This window comes from Eptatretus burgeri, chromosome 3 (assembly GCF_056783735.1).
Source record: "Eptatretus burgeri isolate ZD-2024b chromosome 3, Ebu_testis_v1, whole genome shotgun sequence".
NCBI classification, from domain to species: Eukaryota; Metazoa; Chordata; class Myxini; order Myxiniformes; family Myxinidae; genus Eptatretus; species Eptatretus burgeri.
This window is the reverse complement of record NC_140963.1, coordinates 109503492-109527473: the sequence shown is the minus strand read 5'-3', so window position 1 is coordinate 109527473 and position 23982 is coordinate 109503492. Positions and strand designations below refer to the sequence as shown.

Sequence of the window (23982 nt, the reverse complement as noted above, 5' to 3'; positions counted from 1 at the left end):
TCCTCGCGGTCGCGTCACGTTTTTCTCGATACTGTGACCTGAGAAGTTTTGACATGGTGTTTGTACGTCAAAGTAGACACGTGCACAAATCAGGGGACTTCTTCACAAGGAGTAGTGTACACCAAAAATGTCGTGTACAAGGACGTTTTGTAGGCCTCATTAGGTAAGGCCATGGAGCACATCGACTGGGATCCGGCTCTTACAAGAGCCGCCACTGGTTGTCATCTTGGGCTCATGGAACGGAATCCGTCTGTGACGGGGTTTCGGCGAGTTACTGTTATTATTAGTGGTAGTTGTGTCGTAGTAGCAAACACCTCACAATAAATGTGACTTGTAAATTCCTAACTAATGGATTCTCATTGGTTGTAAATATATAACTTCTTCTTTCGGCTGCTCCCATTAGGGGTCGCCACAGCGGATCATCCGTATGATCCGCATAGTGATTTGGCACATGTTTTACGCCGGATGCCCTTCCTGACGCAACCCTGGTCCCTCTTACGACACAGGGATATGGTACACCTATTTTAACCGGGGTATACACCAGCCCAGTACACTGGTGCTCATTTCGCCGACCTCGGAAGGATGACAGGCTGAGTCAACCCCCTGGTGTATTAATTCAGTGGCCCAACAGGGTTTGAACTCAGGACCTTTTGGATCCCAAGCCACTGCCCTAACCACTGCGCCAACACCAGGCTATGTATATATATATAACTATTTAAACAATTTATGGAGCTCTTCCAAGAGTCTTAATAATGAATGATGAAGAACGTCATTAAAGGTAAATAAAAGGCACGTTTGTGAAAAACTAAAACATGGTAATGTAGTGTTTGTTTGGCAAATAATCGAGTAGTAGTTTACCGTCCCTTTTAGTAAACATGCATTCATGTATATTTAAGAGGGTAATCTACCTGTGCTGAGACTTAAAACCAACTAAACATGCTGTGTGTTTGTTTTTAGGGGTGGGGGGGGACAAAACACATCGACTTTTTCAGAACAAAACCTTCCCCTCGACAGTGACATACCAAGAGTGTCACCAATCAACTCATCATTGTTGTTTGCAAACCCGTCGTAACAGCATTCTTTTTGTTTTTTCTTGACTACGATTGAGTTCTGAGAAATGTTTTCTGAAATGCTGGGATTACAGAATCGGGTTCCATCGACATATCTGCTTATGCAAGGGAGGAATCATGGGGAATCCCCCTTCACTGAGGAGTAAAAGATGCAAGAACAACAAAGCACACACAACTTGCTCCTTGAAGCTTGATCCGATTATAGTGAAATGGAGGTGGATACTTTGAGTCTTGGGAGGACTCAGTTCCACCTTCTGAAACCCACAAATTAAGATTACAACCAATGAGCAAGTTGCGCGTACCTTCACAGGATTATAAATGGGGCAAGGATGAGGATGGCAAAAATGCAAATGGTGTCCTCTGTCATTGAGCTGGCAATCTGGGAGCATCCATTCACATTTATTGCCACATCTGATGCAATTTAATTGCTCTAATGGAGATGAGGTGCTCCATTTGAAACACATGCCGGGCTTCCAGCGCGTCCGCACGCCAGGCTAACAGCGCGTCCGCACACTCAGCTTCCAGCGCGTCCGCTCACCGGGATTTTAAAATTCTGTTAATTTTCAAAGCTATAGCTAAATTGGTTCCTGTTTATATAATCTAACTTTATTCCTGGATGTTCCCTGCTCCAAGCTGTAGCCTTTTCATGAGAAGCAATCTTTAATGATGCTCTGAGATTGTGGAACTCTACCTTTGGAATCCACATTACCTCGTCAATCACAATTTTTAAATCTCTTTTTAAGTCTTGTTTTTACACAATTGCTTTTTCTTAACAAGCCGGGAGGCGACGATGGTTCGCGGGCATTATTGAGGAAGCTCTTCCGTCAAAATTGACCAAAGTAAAATCGGATTTTTTTTATATGTTGTACTTATGGACATTGTTGCACAGCTTCTAGGAAATGAAATTGCGAGAAAAAATAAGATAAAATAAAAAGTTAAAGTGGGCGTGGCTCCACCTACAAGGGGAGTGGGACGCCCCTCGTACAAAAAGACACAACTGGACCATGATATCGAGCTTGTGTCCAAGTTTCATCAAGATCGCATCAAACGTCACGGAGCTATGCTCTGGAGAGAGTCACACACAGACACAACGAAAATAGTGGTCACTGCTGGTGCCTGCGAACCAATTGATATCCTCATCCATGCCATTCTTTATTCTGAACAATACTCATTCTTCTTTGTCTCGCATTTTGCCAATTGATTTGAAATGAAAGGGGCAATAAAATAAATAATTTATTGATTGATAAAGGAAAGGAGCTTGCACCTATAATCGCATGCGCAAGGACCTGAGAAGACACCAGTGTACATTTACATGAATTGCATTAGGAGACTATCGACAAAACTCTGAACGTGGGATCCCTGCATCATGAAGTACGTGTTCGGGTGGGAAAGCCAAATCAGGTCGATGACAAGCAGGGGGGGGAGTCGTTATGAAAGTTCAGCATACTGGCTCACCATTGGCCAATCATTGCTGCTTGAGGGGATGCCCCAGTGCACCACCATCACCAATGTCCCATTGTACCCCCATTTCCCCTAGACAACCGTAAAATAACATTCCTTCCTGAAGGCTGTATTAAGAATGAGGAATGTTTATGGAAGTTCCTGTTTGTATGCAAAGTCGAGATTCATGGAGGACTTGGAACATAGAACGGATCAGGACTTAACAGCAGAAAGAGAGGGGAAACACCAATGGCAGGGTTGAAGGACAAAATATAGGGAGACTCGGACAAATAAGGAATGAAGGGTAAGGGAGGACGCATGGGGTAGACAACATGGATACAGAAGGAAAAACTCGAAATTTTAGGAGGGTTAATGGGATAGAAAAGATCATAGTTTGGGGTGGGGGGTGATTGGAAGCTCTATGTCTTTTTTATTTTTTTAAGAAGACCTGGAGTTTGCTTCATTTATTTTAATTTTTACTCAAACTTTCATTTCTTTTCCTTGTGGTACAGCACAAGTTGAAACAGGATTACATTCCATACTTTGTGCTGCTGCATTCCATTTCCAGTCGAGACATTCTCAAAAACGAGCTTTTGGAAAATGTTTTATACAATTGTGATCAGTGTACGTTTTGAAAGTCATGAAACCTTCAAATGACTTAAACTCTCAAAAAAGCCTGCTCAGCAATTCTGCAACAATGTGGCACAGAGCAAGTATCTTTGCCAACATTGTTTTCTGGCACTGAGAATGTCATCTTTGAAGTTGCCTACGCTGGAGGAAAGGAGTCTGAGTAAGAGTCCAGGCTGATTGTATCAACATATGAAAATATCAGCACTAATACATTGAAACATGTGGAGTGATGAGCACTCCCCGATCTCCACTGGACATTGTCCTACACCATAGCGTCACCTCCTACCCAGAGGCTTCGGCCCGGCGACTCTGTCAACCAGATAGCCTCGATTGCTCTCTTTAGATAGCCGAGACCGAGAGCAAATCACATCTGCGCTTAATTTACATCATACCCCTCCACTTTAAAGGTCAAGGTAAAATGGTGCTCTGAAAAATTATAACATTGTCAATGTTAAATAGTGGTCTGAAAAAAATAACCAGTTTTTTTTTTGTCATCGCTCAATTTTGCCAATGTTTAATTTCAGACAGCTTGGCCTTCCAATATGTTATTGCATCATCATGGTGGCTCTGCACTGAAGTTGGGCACCTGGTATTTGATTAGTGTCCTTGACCTACTTTTTTTGGATTGTGACCTAATTAACAAATAACATCTTTTTGACCACAACTTGGATAATTTTCCTCCAATTTTCATGATGTTGAATATTATGCATAGATTACACATGGGGACATTTTATTAATTTATACTGTATCCCTAAATACAAAATATGCTCTCATTGGATCGTGAGCCAAGGGTAAGCCAGGGGAGCCTTACCCCCATGGTGAATGGTGATCCCTTTGTGATCCCAGATATCCAGTTCTAGTTTCCCATTCGATGATCTGCAGTAGATCAGTAGTTTCAGTTTCACTTTTCCAACATCAGTTTATCATTCGGAAATCAGTTTCGAGTCAACATTTCAACTTGTGATGTGATGTGATGTGATGTGAATGGTGCACGGAAAAGGTCGTCTACGCCATCTTGTCGAGGATAACTTCCTACTCACGGCGATAGCCGAGTTCGTGCGTGACAAACATAAACCTCCTATCTCTGTAGTGCAGAATAGATATATTCACAGAACTGTGGAAGAGTCTTTGGCCACCTTGAAAATGGTTTTCTTGACACATTTGGCATATTTTGAGAATTGAAAGGTATTATCATGATCAGGTTGAATCAGATCATAATAATGAATGAAATTTCAATACTTGGTGTGACCACCTTTTTCATGCATACTCAGAAGATATTCGTTTTGGAATGTTTTCCTGAAATTTCTGGCAAAATTCCGATAGCTCAACTTTTCATTTTTCTTCCGGTCCAAATAATCCCAGACAGCGTCTGTGATGTTAAGTTGAGGACTTTGAGGGTGCCATTCTCATAGTTGTAGAGTTCCTGACTGCTTTTCTTTGTAAATTTGTTTTAACGACGTCTGTGGTGTTTGCGGTTGGTCGTACTGGAAAACAAATCCCTTCTTGATGGGATACCATGGGAGATTAGGACTTGCTTGTACTTGTCAGTATTGATTGTTCCTTCAATTCCCACCAAATCACCAACAGCAGCAACAGAAATACATCCCCAAACCTGAACAGAACACATGCTTCACAGCAGGCTGTAGACACATATCCGTATACTTATCCTCAACCCTCCTCCTGACGTACCGCCTTGTCTTTATTCCAAAAATCTCAAACTTTGACTTCACTCCAAAGTGCATTTCCCCACTGATTAGCATCCCAACTCTGATGTTCTTGAGCATATTTCAGTCTCTTGGCTTTCTTACCTTGACTCAGAAAGGGCTTTTTGACAGCAACTTGCCCAGGGAGACCACTTTTGATCGACCTTCTGACAGTGGAAGAGTCCACTCAAAACTCCTTGGAAGTTCTTCTGAAAGTTCAGCATTTAATTTTTCTCTGTTTCTTAAGGAACTTATGAAGCATTGCTCATCTGTTTTGCTGAGTTTTTTTTATTTTTATTTTTTTTTTTATTTTTTTTTTGGCCTTCCAATCTGTTTTCTATCCTTAACTTCTCCAGTCTCATGATGCTTCTATATTGCTTGAATGCCACATCTGGGAATACCTGTTTTGTGGGATATTTCTTTTTGGAATTGACTTCTTGGTGTAAAACTATTATTTTGAGTCTCATCGAGTTTGAGTTTATATTACCTGCAAGAGAGGATTACAAATTGATGAATAAAAACGTGGTGGCCTTATGTGTGTGTGTGGCTGTGGTTGTGGAAGAGCAAGCTCACGGGATAAAAAGGCAATAAACTGAAGTGGAATCACAACTAAATACAAGCAAGAAGTGTATGAACAGGAAAGCAGGTGAGGAAGCAGTTTAAACCTGCACGTAAGAAGGTTGGTTTCGGTGGAGTAAATAGGAATAGAAAAGATCGAGAGTAGGGATTGGGGATTACATGACAGGAGAAAATGATGATGAAGATGATTTATTGTTACGAATCTGGACGCCTTGTGCACACAGACAGACAGCCGTCTCCGTAGCTTAGTTATTTCGATAAGTGTGTTTGTAGTTAGCGCCCCCTACCTGTGTCTAATGGGAACTACATACATGCACTGCAAAGTTATTTTGATAGTTAGGATTTGAATTACATCCATAAATCTACTACAACACCACCAGCATCAACCTCACCTTCACCTCGCTCTGGCCAACACCATGGCACCCGTGGTGGGCGGAGTTCAAGGAGGAGCCTCGCGGCGGCTCTCGCCCAATCAGGAAGATGCGAGCGAGCTCCCCGGCCGTCGGCCAATGAGCAAAGCCCACGCAGGATAATATTCCTCTGCCTGTTTGGGGGGTGGTCTGCCACGACAGCAGTCACCCCCCCCCCCGGTCCAATCAACGGACTTGGTGCCCTTTCTGGCCAATGACAGAGACGACGAGCGCATTTTGCATGCCAAAACCGTCCAGCGAGTAGGCGTCCCCCCCCCCCCCCCCGGACAAGTGTGAATATGGTTGTTGCGCGAGCGGACAGGGGGAGGTTTTGGTTGTCGGGCTCGAGCGTGGGGAGAAAGAATTTGCGCCCCACCTGGTTCTTGTGATCGCATCGCGCTGGCGCCTGGTTCTTCTGATCGCATCTCGCTGGCGCCTGGTTCTTCTGATCGCATCTCGCTGGCGCCTGGTTCTTCTGATCGCATCTCGCTGGCGCCTGGTTCTTCTGATCGCATCTCGCTGGCGCCTGGTTCTTCTGATCGCATCTCGCTGGCGCCTGGTTCTTCTGATCGCATCTCGCTGGCGCCTGGTTCTTCTGATCACATCTTGCTGGCGCCTGGTTCTTCTGATCTCACCTCGCTGGCGCCTGGTTCTTCTCACCGCATCTCGACGCTGGTCTGGTTCGCTCGTCTCAGCCAAACTGCACGAGGTGGGAAGGTCGATGCCTTCTGGGTATCTGTGTGTGTGTATTTGTGGGCCCGTCTGTAAGTAGAAATCGTTAAGTGCTTGCTCTTTGTACATTGCATGACTATATTCGGTGTTAATTCTGCTCTGTGTTTCCCCTTTCCCTATTGTAAATAAATCCCCTGTTAAATGTATCAGTTCGTTTCTGTGTTTTCCTCATTGGTTTAAAACGGTGCGTGTTGGGGAAATTAAAGAAGGCCGTTATTGCCGTAGTGGTGTGCATTTGGATCGACGGGACCTCGGTGACCATCCGCTTGGGTTACGCATGGGTCGAGCACGGAAACGACTCGTCCCGTTCGAGTTCCGTCGAGGGTGTGAATACTCGGTAGTTCGCCACGTGGGCCTCTAGGTATTTTGAAGTTTGGCAAATAACCCTGTACCAAGTGGTTGATTTATTGACTATTCACGGTCCTGTAAGGGACCCGTACCCTCGGAGTTTTCCGAAAGGTACGATCTAGATTCCGGGTGTTCGGTAGAGTTGACCCCACTGCTCCACCTGGCGGTCGTGCTCGCGGCAGATACCTGGCCCGCAACAGTATCATATGCTTTTGAAGCCCTGGATCGAAGGGTGGGATTGAACAGCTTCAGGAAGGCAGTTCTACAAATGGGAGAAAGAAGAAACAATCGAGTTGGTGTGCTGCAATAAACCTGGATGTTGGGAGTTGAACAAGAATGGGGTTATTGGAAGAATATGTGCATCCGAGAGGAGAAGAGGAGATGGTGAGGGTCGGCGGGGGGGGGAGTGTGAGGAGAGCAGAGGGAATTAAAAAACAGGAGAGGTGGTTAAAAGGCCACTGATCTGTATATGATGTGACAGCAACAGGTCTTGTGCTTTGGCCACATCCTCCAGTCATGTTGAGAGCTTAGATTCCACAGAATCCAGGAAGAGACAAATGTTATGCTGGGGTGCCAGCCCATAGATAGGGCAGATCAGTACAGTGCAGTACTCCATTGAGCTATGAACAAAGGCCTTGTAGTTTGTGATTAATTTTTCAGAGAATGACTTGAATGACTAAGGATGCCCACATAAATGAGTAAGGATGCCCATATGGGCTTTTTTGGTTCATAAATGTCCATTTTGAAACATGGATGTTTGTCGAAAAGATGTCTACGATTTAAATTTGAACCACATAGTAAAGCATTAATGGTTAAGGACTTTTGTAAACATTTGAAACCTGTTATCACATGTATACCACAATGTGAATGAATGGTTGCGTTCCTGGGTCGGTGTGTGCAAGAAAGGCTCGATCTCTGGGTGGAGCATGTATTGTCTTTTTACAAACGAGCTAAGAACAGGTTTTCTTTGCATCTCTGTGTAAATTTATCCAGTTATTGTAATCTCTACATGTGAACATTATTGGGTCACATACTCACCATATCACTGAGGAAGACACGGTGGGACATGACAAACCTGACACTTAGGATCATGTGCGTCTCATCTCGTGCCTTAAATATTATAGAACAAGTCTGATCTCCATAACAAGGAGAGAAAATGTGGTGCATGAGTCTAACTTCCTCTCAAATGTGTATTTGCTCTGACAGAGGATTCAGTGGTTGCAGATGCCGAGGCAGTGTTTCGCAGCTACGTATATTGCCGTGTTGAACAGGATGAGGCTCATGCTGCAGAGCAAGAGGGCAGTGCAGTCGGAGCAATGGTAGCTCCGGGGGCAGCCTGTTTGACACCTGCCATGTCTGAGATTTTTGGGATTCAGGACTCACCTCTCAGGTGAGGAGACTAATTCGTTTATCCATTATTCTTCTCTCCTTTGTCTTTTCGAGTGCCATGACAGAACCTTCTTGCCTTTATCCTCACCCTCATCCTTGACCTCCTAGTCCTACGGCCCAGGTTGGACGACAGTTGGCGACAATCGGCGATGAAATTACCCGGCGTTACGATAGACAGTTCCAGCAGTTCCTGTGCAGTCTCCAAATCACACAGGAAAACGCGTACGACGTCTTCCGGGAGATAGCGATGAGGTAATGTCTAATTCTACATGCCTTCCTTGCATACTCATAAAAAGGTTTCAAATCCGGTGGAGAATTTTTCTTCTTCTTTGTGCATTAAGGGTTACAATAGTGCAAAAATATGTCATCAGGTTTCCCAAGAGGTTCTTGACACTTAAGAAAATGGCAGTTTTTCAACGATCACAGTGACGTCCACACAACTGACCAAAATTTTTACCAAAAGCACATTTGACCGTGACTTACTCTGTTGCAAAACAATCCTTGTGAAAAGAACTGTTAAACATCGTTACACTGCAGAAAGTGCACCTTTTCTAAATGTTCATTTTACAAGCATTAACTTGTCTCATCCATAGAGACATTAAAGATGTGGGAGCTGCTGTTGATCCTGACATTTGGAAATCTGCAACCTCAGTGTCATGAATCAAAACAATTGCTCTCGTCTCTTTTTAGTTATTTATTACCCCGCACGTGCAAAGTGAAAAGCGTGGTTGAACAATTAGTTCATTTTAGCTGAATGTCTACAGACGTCAGCTTATGATTGTGGAACAACTTGATTTTGATTCGATATTTTGAACACAAATCGGAACACGAACCTGCAGTTTTGCAGCTCTCAATTTGATGAAATGTACGGAACCTCATACATGCACGCAGAGGAGCAAAGTAAATTTTTATTTTCTTTGGCTGTCAAAATTTTAAAATCATTCCAAACAGGAAATGTACTGTTTTTAGGGATGTCATAAAGAACACAAACAATAGGCACGAAGAATTAATTTTAACGTGTTCAATAAGGTGGGATAAAAGACTGAGTGCATCAACAGCGGTCGACTTCCTAACAAATATATATATATATATATATATATTTGAAGTTTTTTTTTTTTTTTTTTCTTTTCTTTTTACAACTTTCAGAACCTTTATTTTATTTCAAACTAGCAATGAATTATACTAGAACACTGGAGAACACAAATCACGTTATTGGCACTTTCCAAAACCTTCCATTTAGCAGTACTTGGAAAAAATATTTATGTCGTCTTGTGTCCTGAGTGCAGTGAAACTGAGGTTCAGCATTCAAACAAATATGGTGCACCACATATTAAACCATGCCTGGTGTTGGCTTAATGGTTAGGGTGGTGGACTTGGGATCCTAGGATCCTGAGTTCAAATCCCACTTGAATGTTGAATTAATACCAGGTGGGGTTGACTCTGCCTGTCATCCTTCCAAGGTCGGCAAAATGAGTGCCAGCTTGCTGGTATCCTGTGTCGGAGTGGCGACCCATCCAGTATTGTACCCAATATCCAAGGAGACTGCTTCGGCAGCACCAACGCTCTGCACAGAGTATGGTCCCGATGGATGGATGGTATAGTAAAGTGCTGTTTGTTTAGTGCAAAATGAAAAGCAGGAGTTTAAAAGATCCTTCCTGGTTCATTTTTCTCAAGCCTGCAGGGGTGTTCCATGTCTAGTGTACACATTTTTCAGCGAAATTTTGACACGGTCTCAGATTTCACTCTTTTTTTTTTTTGTGCAAGTGTTTGTATCCACGGTATAACAGTGTCAATTTTCAGACCTGGGGGCCCATTTTAGGGCCCCCCCAAATTTGGGCGCCCCCGGTTGACCCACAATCTTCCAGTAGCCATATCACAGGTTATAGTGGTCCGATTTAGATGATCTTAGTATCAAAATGCTCGTAAAAGCGAGATCTTTCGAATCACGTGAAGTAAAATCACTCAAACAGTAATTCAAAAAGTTATAGTTTGGGGTGTGCTTTGACCTTGCCCCCCCCGCCCCCCAGCCAAACCGATGATCCTAATTTTTTTCGTGTGAGAATACCCCTTCATATACTCCAACACCTCAGCATAAATTAAAATGGGATCTCAATGGGTTCAAGTGTGATGATGGTTTTATTGTTCGGGGTCCACATATCACTAATTCCTGATTCGACATTGGGCGACGTTTGCCGTCATCGTTTCAATGATGTCACCTGCTGGCAGGCGACTTTATGTCTGAAATTGACAATCGTCATCTATGGACTATTATATATATATATATTGCATCATCCGGTGGATGTCTTGGAACTCACCGCAGGGCAAAGAAAAATTTTGTCTCTCAAGGGACACTGGATACCATTGATCAGAGTCGCAGGGCCAGGCTGAATGGCAGAGCTGAGCTGTTCAAAGAGCTGAGGCGTAAAACTGTACGTGCACTGAGGGTGGACAAGGAGGCTGATGTGCGAGGAATCTTTGAGGGGGTAGAACATCACCTGTGGACAGGTGATTCTCGTCCCGCTTACAGGGGAATTCGCGCATTGCGTTCATCCAAGCCCATTGCTCGGAGCACTGCAGTTTGAGCAGAGAGTGGTAGGCTCTTGACAGAGGAGTCTGAAGTGAAAGCCCGCTGGGCCAGTTACTTTGAGCGGTTGTACCAGGCTGATCCCCCAGCTGTCGAGTTGGACGTCAAGGGTGTTACAATCCCTCTTGCTGACCCTCGAATCAACTGTGGTCCACCTTCGCTTGTGGAAACACGGGCTGCAGTGAACCAGTTGAAATGGGGCAAAGCTCCAGGGATCTGGCATCCATGCTGAACTTCTCAAGGCTGGTGGAAATGCTGCACTCATGTCGTGCATGCAGTTTTGTGCTCTGCCTGGAAGACAGGCATCATCCCAACTGACTGGAAGAGGGGCCTTGTTGTTCCTCTCTGGAAAGGGAAGGGTGATCGCCAAGACTGCAACAACTACCAAGGGGTGACGCTGCTCTCAGTGCCAGGCAAGGTCTTTGCTCAGATAATTCTTGATAGGGTTCGCCACCATCTGCTTGAGCACCAGCGTCCAGAGCAGTCAGGCTTTACACCAAAGAAGTCAACGATTGACCGTATCCTTGCTCTTCGTGTCCTCACAGAACGCAGTCGAGAGTTTCGGCAGGAGCTGCTTGCAGCCTATGTTGATCTCTGTAAAGCGTTCAATTCAGTGAATCAGGATGTCCTCTGGAGGATTCTTGCTCTTTGTGGGGTGCCACCAAAACTGATCGATCTGATGTCTGAACTCTACTCTGGTACTGAGAGTGCTGTGAAGTGTGGTGGTACCATGTCTGACTTATTTCCAGTTGTTACTGGAGTTTGTCAGGGGTGTGTACTGGCCCCCACACTTTTCAGCACTTGTATGGACTGGATTTTAGGGAGGATGTCGGAGAGATCAAGCTGCGGTGCATCATTTGGGAATGTCAAGATCTCGGACCTTGATTTTGCAGATGATGCAGTCATCTTTGCGGAGACTTTAGATATCCTTTTGGGGGCCCTCGAGGTGCTGAATGAGGAGTCGGAGGCGCTGGGATTATGGGTTTCTTGGATCAAAACTAAGATCCAGGCTTTCGGTGAAATCTTGGATGCTGCTGTCCTGTCTGTGTGTTTGTGGTAAGGATGTTGAGGTCGTGGAGAGATTCACTTACCTTGGCAGTGATATTCATGTCTCTGCTGGTCAGAGGTCAATAGACGTCTGGGTCGGGCCTGGGGAGTCATGGATTCACTGGATCATGGGGTGTGGCGCTGCCGGTACCTGTGCGGGAGGACGAAAGTCCGAGTCTTCAGGTCCTTGGTACTTCCAGTCTTGCTCTATGGGTGCGAGACTTGGACTCTGACCAAGGATCTGAGACGGAGACTTAATTCCTTTGGTACCAGGTCTCTTCGGAGAATCCTTGGCTATCGCTGGTCGGATTTTGTGTCCAACGAGCGGTTGCTGAGAGAGACTCTGATGAGATTTGTTATCTGCATAGTCCGTTAGCGTAAGTTGAGGCTGTATAGACATGTGGCTCGTTTTCCTGACGCTGATCCTGCTCACCAGATTCTCTCATCGAGGGAGTCTCATGGGTGGAGGAGGCCAGTGGGCCAACCACGTGCCTCGTGGTTGCAGCAGGTTGACCATCATCTTAAGTAGATGGGGATGGGCCTGGCATCTGCCTGGGGGATGGCCAGACGGAGGCCCCTGGAGTACCGGCGGAAAGTGGACGCAGCGACGCACTGTTCTGGCACATGCTCCCATACCTGACCTGACATAATTTGCAAAAAATTATTCTGCCTATTGTGTTGATTGATTTTTAAGTGTACATTTTTTTGTATAACCATCATCCAATTAAGTTATAAATGGGCTAATCTCAGTTTTTGCATATTTTGCAGTAAGCATGGTGACTGAAGATCGAAAGGGGTTCCGAAAATACTGTTGCGATCCGTTCAGCTGCCATAAAACGAAACGACGAAAAGATCTTTGCAATGTGTCAAATGATATGTTGATGAAATTTTCTTCAAAGGTGAAAAAAGATAACAGACTTTGTACTTTGTGCAGAAAAAAACGCAGTTGTCACCAGAGCGTATTGAAGAATCATCTTCGACCAGTTCGAAATTATCATCAGAAGGTACTATCGAAGGCGTTGCAGAATGTATTTCGACAGATGAGGACGAGGAGGTTTTTGAGCGAGAAGCAGAAGTTGATCTATTTAACCAGTCGTTACCGATGATAGGCGAAAGCCCATTCGACAAACAAAAGGCAGAAAGGAACCCAGGGTACGTTCCTGAAAAGCGAAGTAAAGTGGAAGATTCTGTGCGAAAGAAATTAGAACTAGTTGCTGGACCAAGCACTGTGGAGAAAATACAAAATACAGCGTCAAAATGTGATTAAAGCTGCATGCTGGAGGTGATCAAAAGCCTGAAAGAAAAATACGTTGTTTCGAGCGTGCAGAGCAAATACGTTTTCTGACAATATTTGCTCGGAATATGAGCATCAGAGGGATGATGAGTGAATTCAGTTGCTCCCAAAGAATGGCTGTGCAAGACAAAAATTTAGAGAAAGAAAACGGTATGCTGTCGTCTCCAAATCCCAAACAGGGTATAATATTGCCTGACGAAGTGAAATCCGCCGTAACCGAATTTTACCGAAGTGATGAAGTCAGCCGAATAATGTGGGGGAAAAAAGGACTGTGTGGTGGTCAGGAATGAACATGAAAAAGACACAATTCAAAAGTGCCTGGTACTCAACAATCTCAAGGAACTGTTTCAGAAATTCAAAGAGAAGAACCCTGGCTTGAAAATTGGATTTGCGAAGTTTGCCATGCTCCGTCCCTCGGAGTGTGCCCTGGCCGGTTCAGGCGGTACACACAGTGCATGTGTATGTACGATACATCAAAATGTGAAACTCATGATGTTTGGTTCCAAAATTCCACAGATAGCCGAACTTCCGAGATATCATCATGTGATAGCATGCATAGTTTGTAACCCAGCACAACCAGCATGTTATTTCAGAACTTGTGAAAGTTGCCCATCAATTGAAGACTTCAAAACCTAGCTACTGACTGCTTATGAACTAGAGGATATTCATGAAATTCAGTCTAAACGGTGGACATCCACCGACAGATCTGAACTGAGCTCCATGGTCCTGCCTTTGGAAGAATTCATTAATCAATTCTGTGAACTTGCGGTGAAATTAGTGAGACACGACTTCATTGCCAAGGCCCAATCTCAGTTTCTGAAAAATAAGAAAGACAAAATCAGTGAAGGAGAATTTGTCATTATTGGAGACTTCTCAGAGAACTATTCGTTTGTCGTACAGGATGCGGCCCAAGGATTCCATTGGAACTGCTCTCAAGCGACAATTCACCCCTGGGTTTACTATTTCAAATCGGACGATGGCAAATTAAACCACGATTCGTTCACGATTATATCAGAATGCAATACTCACGACGTTGTCTCAGTCCACTTCTTCCAAAGAATGCTCATTGAACACTTGACATCTAGCTTTGGAAATGTAAAAAACTTTACTATATCTCAGACGGTTGCGCTGGCCAATATAAGAATTGCAAAGCCTTCATAAACCTATGTCGTCACAAATCAGAGTATGGTATTGACGCAGAATGGCATTTTTTTTGCTACAAGTCATGGCAAGGGCCCTTTAGATGGCGTGGGAGGTACAGTCAAACGAGAAGCAACACGTGAGAGCCTGCGTAGACCTTACGACAGTCAAATTATTTCTCCAAAAGATCTTTTCGCCTTTGCTGAAAATGGTTTGAATGAAATGAAGTTCGGTTACGGGATACAAGAGGCGTATGACGAGGAAGAACGAAATCTGGAAGAAACGTTAAAAACGACCAAAACCATAGCTGGAACTCAAAAACTTCATACTTTCATCCCTATTTCTGAAACTGCTCTTCAAGTACGCGAATTCAGCCTTAGCGAGGAACACCGTATCAAGTCAGCTATTTCAAAATCTACACCAACTTTTAACAGGAAACTCTCAGGTTATGTCATAGTGCACTATGATGGAAAATGGTGGCTTGCCTGCATCAGGGAAGCCTTTCACGACACTCACGAAGTGAAAGTGAATATTCTTCATCCAAACCGGCCCGCAAATAGTTTCTTTTTTCCTGACATTGAAGATCACTGCATTTTAGACATTTCTGATATACTTCTTTCCGTAGAACCAAAAACTGCCACAGGTAGAACCTACACAATCAGTATAAAAGAAACACAGCTGTCAAATAAAACATTGGTTGGCAAAAAATCTTGACTATAATATGCTCAGAAAAACTCTTACTCATACTAGTATCGCTTCCAGTTCCTGCATGTGGAAAATTTATGCACAATATACTGATATAGTGTATTGGAAATCTTGTGTTCAAATATTGTGCTATGTATTGTGGCGTATTGTGTGTCCAGCACCCGAGTCCCCGAACAATAAAACCATCATCACATTTGAACCCATTGAGATCCCGTTTTCATTTATGCTGAGGTGTTGGAGTATATGAAGGGGTATTCTCACACAAAAACATCGGGACCATCGGTTTGGCTGGGGAGCGCGGGCCCAAGGTCAAAGGGCGCCCCAAACTATAACTTTTTGAATTACTGTTTCGGAGTGATTTTACTTTACGCGATTCGAAAGATCTCGCTTTTACGAGCATTTTGATACCAAGATCAGCCAAATCGGACCACTACAACCTGTGATATGGCCTCTGGAAGATTGTGGGGCAGCCGGGGGGCGCCCAAATTTGGGGGACCCCTAAAATGGGCCCACAGGTCTTAAAGTTGGTATTTTGAGTTTTTCACCCAAGTGAATAAATGACCAACATATGGGGAGAAAATGAGGTATTAGTGTCGGGAGGGTGTGTACACTTGGCATGGAATGCCCCTGCACAGGGTAAGCTGTTTTATTAACTCTCGAGTTATCATTATTATTTTTTACTCCCTGGACCTGTAAAGTTTTCTTTATTAATATAGAGAAATGTCAAGGCCAGTAGAACACCCGAAACCCCTTTTCCTTTCCAGATTTATATGTATATCAAAATTAAATGTCTTTTCCTACGTCATTCTAGCTCTGATTCAATCTGAGAAAAATTGGCGGAGCCAGAATGCATATTCAATTTTAACGTCTTCCCGGCTACAATTTGGAGACCTTGTTAATCAAGTGGAAGACAAAAAAGGAAACCGAAGAAGTAAAGAGCAAAGATGGAGTCGTCAGGGGGGACCTGGATAGGATTCGGGTTCAGCCACTACTCCCGAACCCTCAAACCCTTCCAGGCAGAGCCAAGTGAGCCTTACAGAAAACTTTCTGCAAGAATTCACTTCTCCGAAGAGAGAAATGGAGAGGAAGAGAGATGAATGAGAAGAAAAAGCAAGAATTGGAATGAATAAAGGGAATTGTGAAAAAAGTAGAAAGTGTGAAAGGAACAAAGAACAAAGATGTTGGTTAGAACCTGGACAGATAGATTTCAGCATTTACTGCCGAGGCTCAAATACAGCAACATGTGTAAGCTCCCAGAGGTCCATCAGCAGAGAAGCACAGTCCACACAGCATCAGGATATGCTAATTGATGATGGGTACTAAAATAAGGTGGATGAGTGGCAGGTACTCCCTCTTTCTTAGGACTTTCAGCAAGTGCTCGCATGGCACAGAGGTTCTTTGTCACCATTCCAGCATTATGTTTTCAGGTTGTCCATCCGTCCACGGATAGGTTTTCATTACCACGATAACAACAACGGCTGAAGGGATCCAAGTCAAACTCGGTACAAATATGTACAATGATGTAAAGTTGAACCAATTAGATTATGGGGTCAAGAGGTCAAATTTCAGAGGTCCCATTAGGTAAAAATTATGTTACCACGCTAACCTGTGAACCAGTGATGGACCAGTGAACCAGTAAGTATATATTATGATAGCATCAAGAAGTCAGAGGTCAGAGCTCATGTCAAGTAAAAATGTGATGCTTGAGAACAGATGAAGGGATTAAAATCAAACTTGGTACAAGTATGTATAATGATGTAATTATGTTGGTTGATGTCGAAGAGTGCCGTTCTTTTTCTTTTTTTCATGAACAAGTGCCATGATGCGAGGCTGTGTAAACTTAGAACGTCAGGAAACCTAAATTGATGGCAAACACTTGTCAGGCTGCAAGTAATTATACTCTCGAATATAACAGAGTGACTTGAGAGGCAGTCTTCATTCTAAATGGTTAATCACTGCAATAATTAGATCATTCGGGGGTTACCGAGAGATTACGAGCCAGCCCCAGTCGCACACTTGTGTTTGCCACATCAACCCAGATTTACCCACACAAGTGATGGCAGTGGGACAGATGAAGCAAGAATTTCGACCTGTAAAAACACATTTATTCACATGATAGAAATAAAGGAAGGATTGAGCTCAAATGAAGGAAATAAATAAACCACAAAGCAATGCGCTTCATCTAATTCCATTCCCTTGGACTCTTGCCTGATCTTACAACAAATCCATATCATTCTCAAGTAACCAAATAATACAAAAGAAAGCTGGAGGTTCTAATGGGGCACCGTAGATGAGGAAGTCTTCCCTTTGGCTTGATGTGCTATAGAATACTTTTGGTCTGACGTGCAGGCTGCCGTTTCCCCCCCACACACGATGGGCTCGAGGTGGGTCGCTCGGGTGTGGTCGCAGGAAGGTTTGGTCCTGCTGAATGACCGCTTCGCCCCTTCAGGCCGTGCCATTAAAACGACCCCGCATGAGGTCACTTTTCGTCAATCGTTAGTGAGGTCTGAAAGGGTCCACATTTAATTCCCATTGGCCAATTGTTCCAAAACAAACATACACGCACACACAAACACGCGTCGTGGTTTTCCCCCTCCAAAACTGTTGGTTCTGTTAAGTTTCATTGGACGTGGCTTCAACCGAGCAATCAATGGGCGACTGACCCAAGAGGTTTTGGATTGAGACGGATGAAGGGGAAGAAGGGAAGATTAGTGGAGGGAAAAAGATTCTTTATGGTGCGATCAACCCTGAAGATTCCTATTTACACGGACACAAAACCATCTATCAAAACACTTATATTTAAGGGAATACCTACCTCATCGATATATAATCAATTCCTCCTTTTATCCCTTGGGCCATTTTTGTTATAATGTAATAACCTTTTTTTTTGCTGGCCTCTTTTCATCATGTTTCAGCGTCAAGCTGATATAACCGAGATGGTTTGTGTTTTGCAGAAGTTCTGTACGGTGTGCTTTGTTTATTCTTACTGAGTGGTTCTGAGTCATTACAAACTGTCTCTATTGTTACCAGTCACGTGTCTCCTTCCCTCACCAGCCTCATTCAGGATGGAGTGAACTGGGGACGTATTCTGGCGTTGTTAGCTTTTGGCTACCGCATGGCAATCCATGTGTTCAGCAAAGGTTGGCACGGTTTCTTTCGCCAGATTACTTCCTTCTTCTGTCGCTTCATCCTGCAGAACAACATCGCTAAGTGGATTGCTGAGCACGGAGGCTGGGTGAGATTACCAAGGGGCACGTGCTACATCTCCAAATCCCTGTGCACCGTAACAAACTATTCATGCCAGCAATTTTGTTCCATGCGTTGGTCTCTAGCATTTAACGCTCAACCCTTATCCTTCTAATATCTCTCCACTTCCTGTCTCTATCCATACCCTGATCCCTCAAGAATGCTGTGCTGCAGTTGAAAAACCCTTTCTTCTGGGTATTTGCTGCCTCCTTCATTGTTACGCTCTTCTCAGCAATGATGCTGAAACGGTCTTGAAGATCACTTCGACACACGACTTGGACACACAACTTGGACACCTCAGCTGCATTACTCCGATGCTTACGAGATGGAGTGAGGAAGTTCGGGCTTGGAGAGTAGTACGTGCAGCGGGTTGACGGACAATACACTGTGCTTGGTCGCTGAATTTTCTCTGTGTCCACAAAATTTAACCCTGGTCTTACTGAGACATTTTTCACTTGCCGTTTTTTTTTTTTTTTAAACCAAAAGAACAAAGTACTTGAATCCATAAGGAGGGGGTGTAGGATGTGTCCCGCTCAAAGGCCTAACACTTTTTGATCATTTCATGTGAATTATGCCTCAAGCTCGGAGGGTCCGACGCTGTAGAGACACATTCTACAAGGAATTTGAGCAATGTCCAATTGCACTTGGATTCATTTGGATGTAAATAGTCCGCTCGGCCTCTACTACGTTCCCTATTTTGAGGGGTTAGGCGTTTGTACTCTCTTTGAGCTTAAGTTTAATACTTCAAACTTACCATGAATTTTATACAACTTTCTGCACATCATGTGTCAGGGCTGTAATGCTGAAGTCTGGTGGAAACGTTGCAGCTACCTCACAACCGATGGTGCCTTGAGTAGTTGGGTTTTTTTTTCTTGTTGCTTTTTTTTTTACAGCATGTATCTGGATATCTGGATTACACACAGCAGCTGGATCTGTATATTAAAATGGAATTCTTAAGGCCGAGATGTTTTTTTTGTTTTTTTTTTAATTGCCGATTGAGCCTGTACTTTTGTAAAGGAATGCATTGCAAGATGAGAAGGCAATGCATTACTGTGCAGTACTAACAAACAAAACAACAAAAATAATATATTTTTAATTTGTACCTCATTCTGTAATACCTAATTCCTCTTGGGTAGCCAATGTAATGATCAACATGATTTTTTTTTTTCCCCAGTAGACAAAGTTTCAAATTCTCAGGGTGAGAATTTTTGTTTTGAAAAGCTCTGTACACCTGTCCGGGTTTTTAATCCTCGTCCTTAAAGGATGAGCAACTTATTGAAATGTAAGTTTTGGGTAACAATACGAGAAAATCTTTACCACTGTTGTTTGTATTTTACTGCCATGAGCATGGTACCAGTGTAAACTGACGCAGCCTGTCGCACTACAAGTTGTTTTGACCTGAATCAACTTTTTTCTCTTGAAAGTTCATTTTCCTGGTGCTGTATTTTCCAACATGATAGACCTCTTGCAGTCCAGGTACAGGAATGAATAAACAGGTTGTTCTTTAAACTCTGGTTATGTTTCATGATTTGTTAACTTACGGCCCAATCTGGGCTTCATTTTTACCTCCTCCATCGAAAGTGAAGGAAATTATGTTTTCACCTCTTTGTCCGTTTGTTTTTGTGCAAGATTTCTCAAAAAGTTGTGGACGGATCCAGATGAAATTTGGTTGGCAGGTTGGGTGTGTGACAAGGACGAACTGATTAGATTTTGGTGAAGATCCGGATTCGACGACTAGAATTTTTAAAAGTGATTCTTCACCATTGAGAGAGGGCTAAACTAATATATGGCATAATATCTCAAAAAGTTGTGGACGGATTCAGACAAAACCTGGTGGACAGATTGGGTGTGCGACAAGGAAGAAATGATTCGATTTTGGTGTCTCTGCCCATAGTATTACATCATTATACATACTTGTAACAAGTTTGACTTGTATCCTTTCAGCTGTTCGAGTATCACATTTTTAGCTCTCATGACCTCTTCATTCTGAAATTTAATCGGTTCCATGATATATATACTCCACCGGTCATGAGTTTTAGAACACCCCCATTTTTCCAGTTTTTACTGAAATTTAAGCAGTTTAATGTTTTAATGTACTCTGAAATTAAAGCCTAGAACAAGTAAACAGTTGCCGATTAAAAAAGAAATCATGGAATCGATTTGAACAAAATTTAATCTAAATTTTTGACATCAAAGTAGCCACATTTTGCAGACATAACAGCCGAACATACTGGTGGCATTCTTTCCACAATGGAAATCAAATATTGTTCAGAAAGTTCTTCCCAACACTGTTGCAGAAGTACCCACAAATGTGTTGCACTTGCAGGTTGCTTTGTTTTCACCCTTCTGTCCAGTTCATCACAAACCAGCTTGATGGGGTTTAAGTCTGGAGACTGTGATGACCATTCCATGATTTGAAGCTTTTCTTCTAAGGTAGTTCTGACATAGCCTGGAGGTTTGTTTTGGGTTATTATCTTGCTGAAGGATGAACCCCTGACCAACTAGGCATAGACCAGGGGGTATTGCATGGTGCTGCAAAATGCTGTGGTAGCCATTTTAGTTCAGGGTGCCAATCACTCTGTGCAAGTCGCCGACTCTGGATCCAGCAAAAGAGCCCCAGATCATCACGCTTCCTCCTCCATGTTTGACAGTTGGTGTCACACACTGAGGAACCATCCTTTTGCCGACTCAACGGCGTACAAAAACCCTGCATGATGAACAAAAGATTTAAAATTTTCATTAATCGGTTCATAAGACCTTCCAGTTTTCAGTAGTCCACTGGTGGTGCTTCATGGCCCAAGCAACCCTCTTTTTCTTATTTTGCCATCTTCGCAACAGCTTTCTTACTGCCACTCGACCTGTCAAACCTGCAGCTCTAAAGGCCCAGTCACACCTTGACGTTTTAGCCAACGTATGCCGATTTTTGAAATTTTTTTCTAAAACGCTGGCACACGTTGAATACGTTATGGGTAAGTTTTGATAACATTGAGAGCACGCTGAAAAACACTGCCATACGTCGTTGTACGTTGGCTTTAAACGTTGTACTTTTCAGTTGTCCTCAAATTTTTTCATGCTTGAAATTTCACGACGTATGCTGGCGTATGACTCACACGTTCCGCTACGCTGGCCACAAGTTGTATGCACGGTCTGCGATCGTTGACAGACGTCAACACATGCTACTTGCAAGTTAATCATAAGTTGAGACACGCCGAGGTAATGTTTAGCGTACCCGAAACTTATTTCTAACCTATGATTAACGTGTTGTTGGCACGTTACGCGATCGTTGCCACACGTCGACAGACGTTACTTTTAAGTTACTCATAGGCTGAAAGACGTCGGTATAATGGATCGTCCTTGCGTCAGCGTCCACGGCCACGGACAGGACACTTATTTGCAGCATTCTTCAAACTTTTCTTCGGCATGACGAGGATGTTTACACTTCGATGTCGAGCTTGGCTATGATTCCAATTGTCCATCGGCAGCGTCTATTTAAAATAGTCGAGTTTGAGCGTTTTAACACGTTCAGAAGAAACGCTTCAAATTTCCAAACCCCAGCGTCAAAAAACAAAGGCGAGTGACAGCAATTTAAATCGTTCATTGTAAACAATGAAAATAGCTGAGTGGTACCGTTTAAAAGTCGTTGAGTGTAAAAAAAATCCAATTGTTGAGCGCAAGCGTCTACTTTCAATAGTGGAGATGCAGCCATTTAAATCGTTGAGTGGCAGCCTATGAATAGCAAACCCCACGTCACCGGCAAAGATAAACTGCCGCACGATATGGATAAGTTAGGCTATCGTTGGGCATAGTTTGTGAACGCCGGCTTCACGATAATTATTCGTTGGTATACCGTATCTATAAGTAATCAAAGCGCTATATGCACATTATTAGTTCATTGTGCATTTGTCCAACCCGTTATGAATAGACCTAAATCGTAAAAACAAGCTATAGCTCATTGTTGAAAAAGCCCCATAAAAATTAGCCACGAAGAACTTTGAACAATGGTGCAAAGATGTCTCCTACGCGTGGACACAAGGAGGATCCATCATAACCCACACCCTCCCCCTCACACACACCTACTACTGCCAACATGAACAAACTACTACTATTACTAATACTGATACTGATACTGATACTGTTACTGCTGACATGGACATCGACTCAAAAAGGACTCAAACACTGTTGGGTTCCCCTTTTATGAGCAGCATTTTTATATACCAATTCCCAAAACCGCTGGGAACACGTCTTTATATGGCAATTGTAAGCTCGAAACACGTTAATTTTTTTTTTTGTCGACCGGAAGACGTCATTGGAATACGTCTACATACGTCGATGTGTGTTGGGACTACGTAAAGAATTGGTTCAAAGCACGTCAAACATAAGTTAGAAATAAGTTTCGCGTAAAAAAGACATTACCGCAACGTGTTTCGACTTATGAGTAGCTCATAAGTAGCCTTTGTGGACGTGTGTAAGCGTCTGCATATCGTGTGTACATATCCCCATCGCATGCGGAACGTGTGTCATACGCCGAGTACGTCGTAAAATTTTGAACATGTTTAAAATTTCTTGACGTACTCTACTTACGACAACGTATGATAGCGTTGTACTCACGTATACCAAACTTACTCATACCGTATTCGACGTGCCCCAACGTTTTAGACACATTTTTCTTAGGTCGGCATACGCTGGCAAGATCGCCAAGGTGTGACCGCGATGTTGACACTTCCATTTCTACGGCAGTTATGATTCGAATCGTTGTGCGTCAGCCTTTTAATAGACTACGTCACGACATCGTCGGCGATGCGTGCAACGCGCTATGCCTAAGTTAGACTATCGTTGGGCATCGGTTGTGTAGGCCGACAACAGGTTCAGCATTCGTTGGTATAAGTTATCTATAACACAACGAAACGTTCTGTGTCCGTTACTAATGCGTTATACATAAGACCAAGTCGCTATGAATACGTCCGAATCTTTAAAAAAAAACATCAAAAGTTCAACGTAAGCCAGCGTTTTACATACATTTTAATACATTGCCATCGCTGGCTAAAACGTCAAGGTGTGACCGGGCCTTAAGTCTTCTCTTCACAGTTGAAACTGAGACTTCCTTTCTCGACCGGTAAAAAGTTTTAGAACTTTTTTTTTTTTTTGAATTTTTCTCGTTTTTACTGAAATTTGAGCAGTTCAAATTCAGTGAATGACCTGAAATGGTACAAAGCCAAGTGGTAAATTGCCAGAGTAACAAGTAATGGGTTCACAACTGCAGCTGTTCTGCAGCAATGGAAGTAAATTAAGCCTTGAAAGTTGATACAAACAATTCCTACAGGTGTCCCAACTTTTGTTGATTAGTTACAAACCCTCTGTCTGTATAAAAGTAGTGTTGGAACAGACTTTGTTGCTATACCCTCTGAAGCATTATTTGGACAATATTGCACTGCAGGAAGTAGTATATTGCGATCATAATGGTGAGAAAAAGACAATTAACAAAGGAAGACAGACAGACCATTCTAACCCTAAAAAGTGTAGGTCTTTCCTTTTGAGAAATTGCAAAGCAGCTAGGGTGTCAGTGAGTAAAATTTCTTACACCATCAAATGGCACTTGGAAACTGGAGGAAACTCAGACAGGAAGAGGTCTGGCAGACCCAAAGCCACAACACTATCAGAAGACAAG

The 23982-nt window shown here is 43.2% G+C and overlaps 2 protein-coding genes across 5 annotated transcripts in view; one reads left to right on the top strand and one right to left on the bottom strand.

The window, feature by feature from the left end:
- Positions 1-18791, top strand: part of LOC147030684 (bcl-2 homologous antagonist/killer-like) — a 26455-nt gene extending 7664 nt beyond the window's left edge. Inside the window, exons 3-6 of one of the 2 annotated variants that reach the window (XM_085874983.1) lie at positions 8119-8302; positions 8410-8553; positions 18126-18306; positions 18477-18791. In XM_085874983.1, coding sequence (XP_085731109.1) covers positions 8119-8302; positions 8410-8553; positions 18126-18306; positions 18477-18572 — 605 coding nt within the window. In that variant the 3' untranslated portion in view covers positions 18573-18791. Of the gene's footprint in view, positions 1-8118; positions 8303-8409; positions 8554-12700; positions 12839-18125; positions 18307-18476 lie in introns of those variants that run through there. The other variant, XM_085874984.1, reaches the window with a different exon arrangement.
- GNPTAB (N-acetylglucosamine-1-phosphate transferase subunits alpha and beta) overlaps positions 18741-23982 on the bottom strand; it is an 80519-nt gene continuing 75277 nt past the window's right edge. For all 3 annotated transcript variants that reach the window (XM_085874970.1, XM_085874969.1, XM_085874972.1), the window contains one exon: positions 18741-21024. In XM_085874970.1, the coding sequence (XP_085731096.1) occupies positions 20788-21024 (237 nt within the window). In that variant the 3' untranslated portion in view covers positions 18741-20787. The remainder of the gene's footprint in view (positions 21025-23982) is intronic.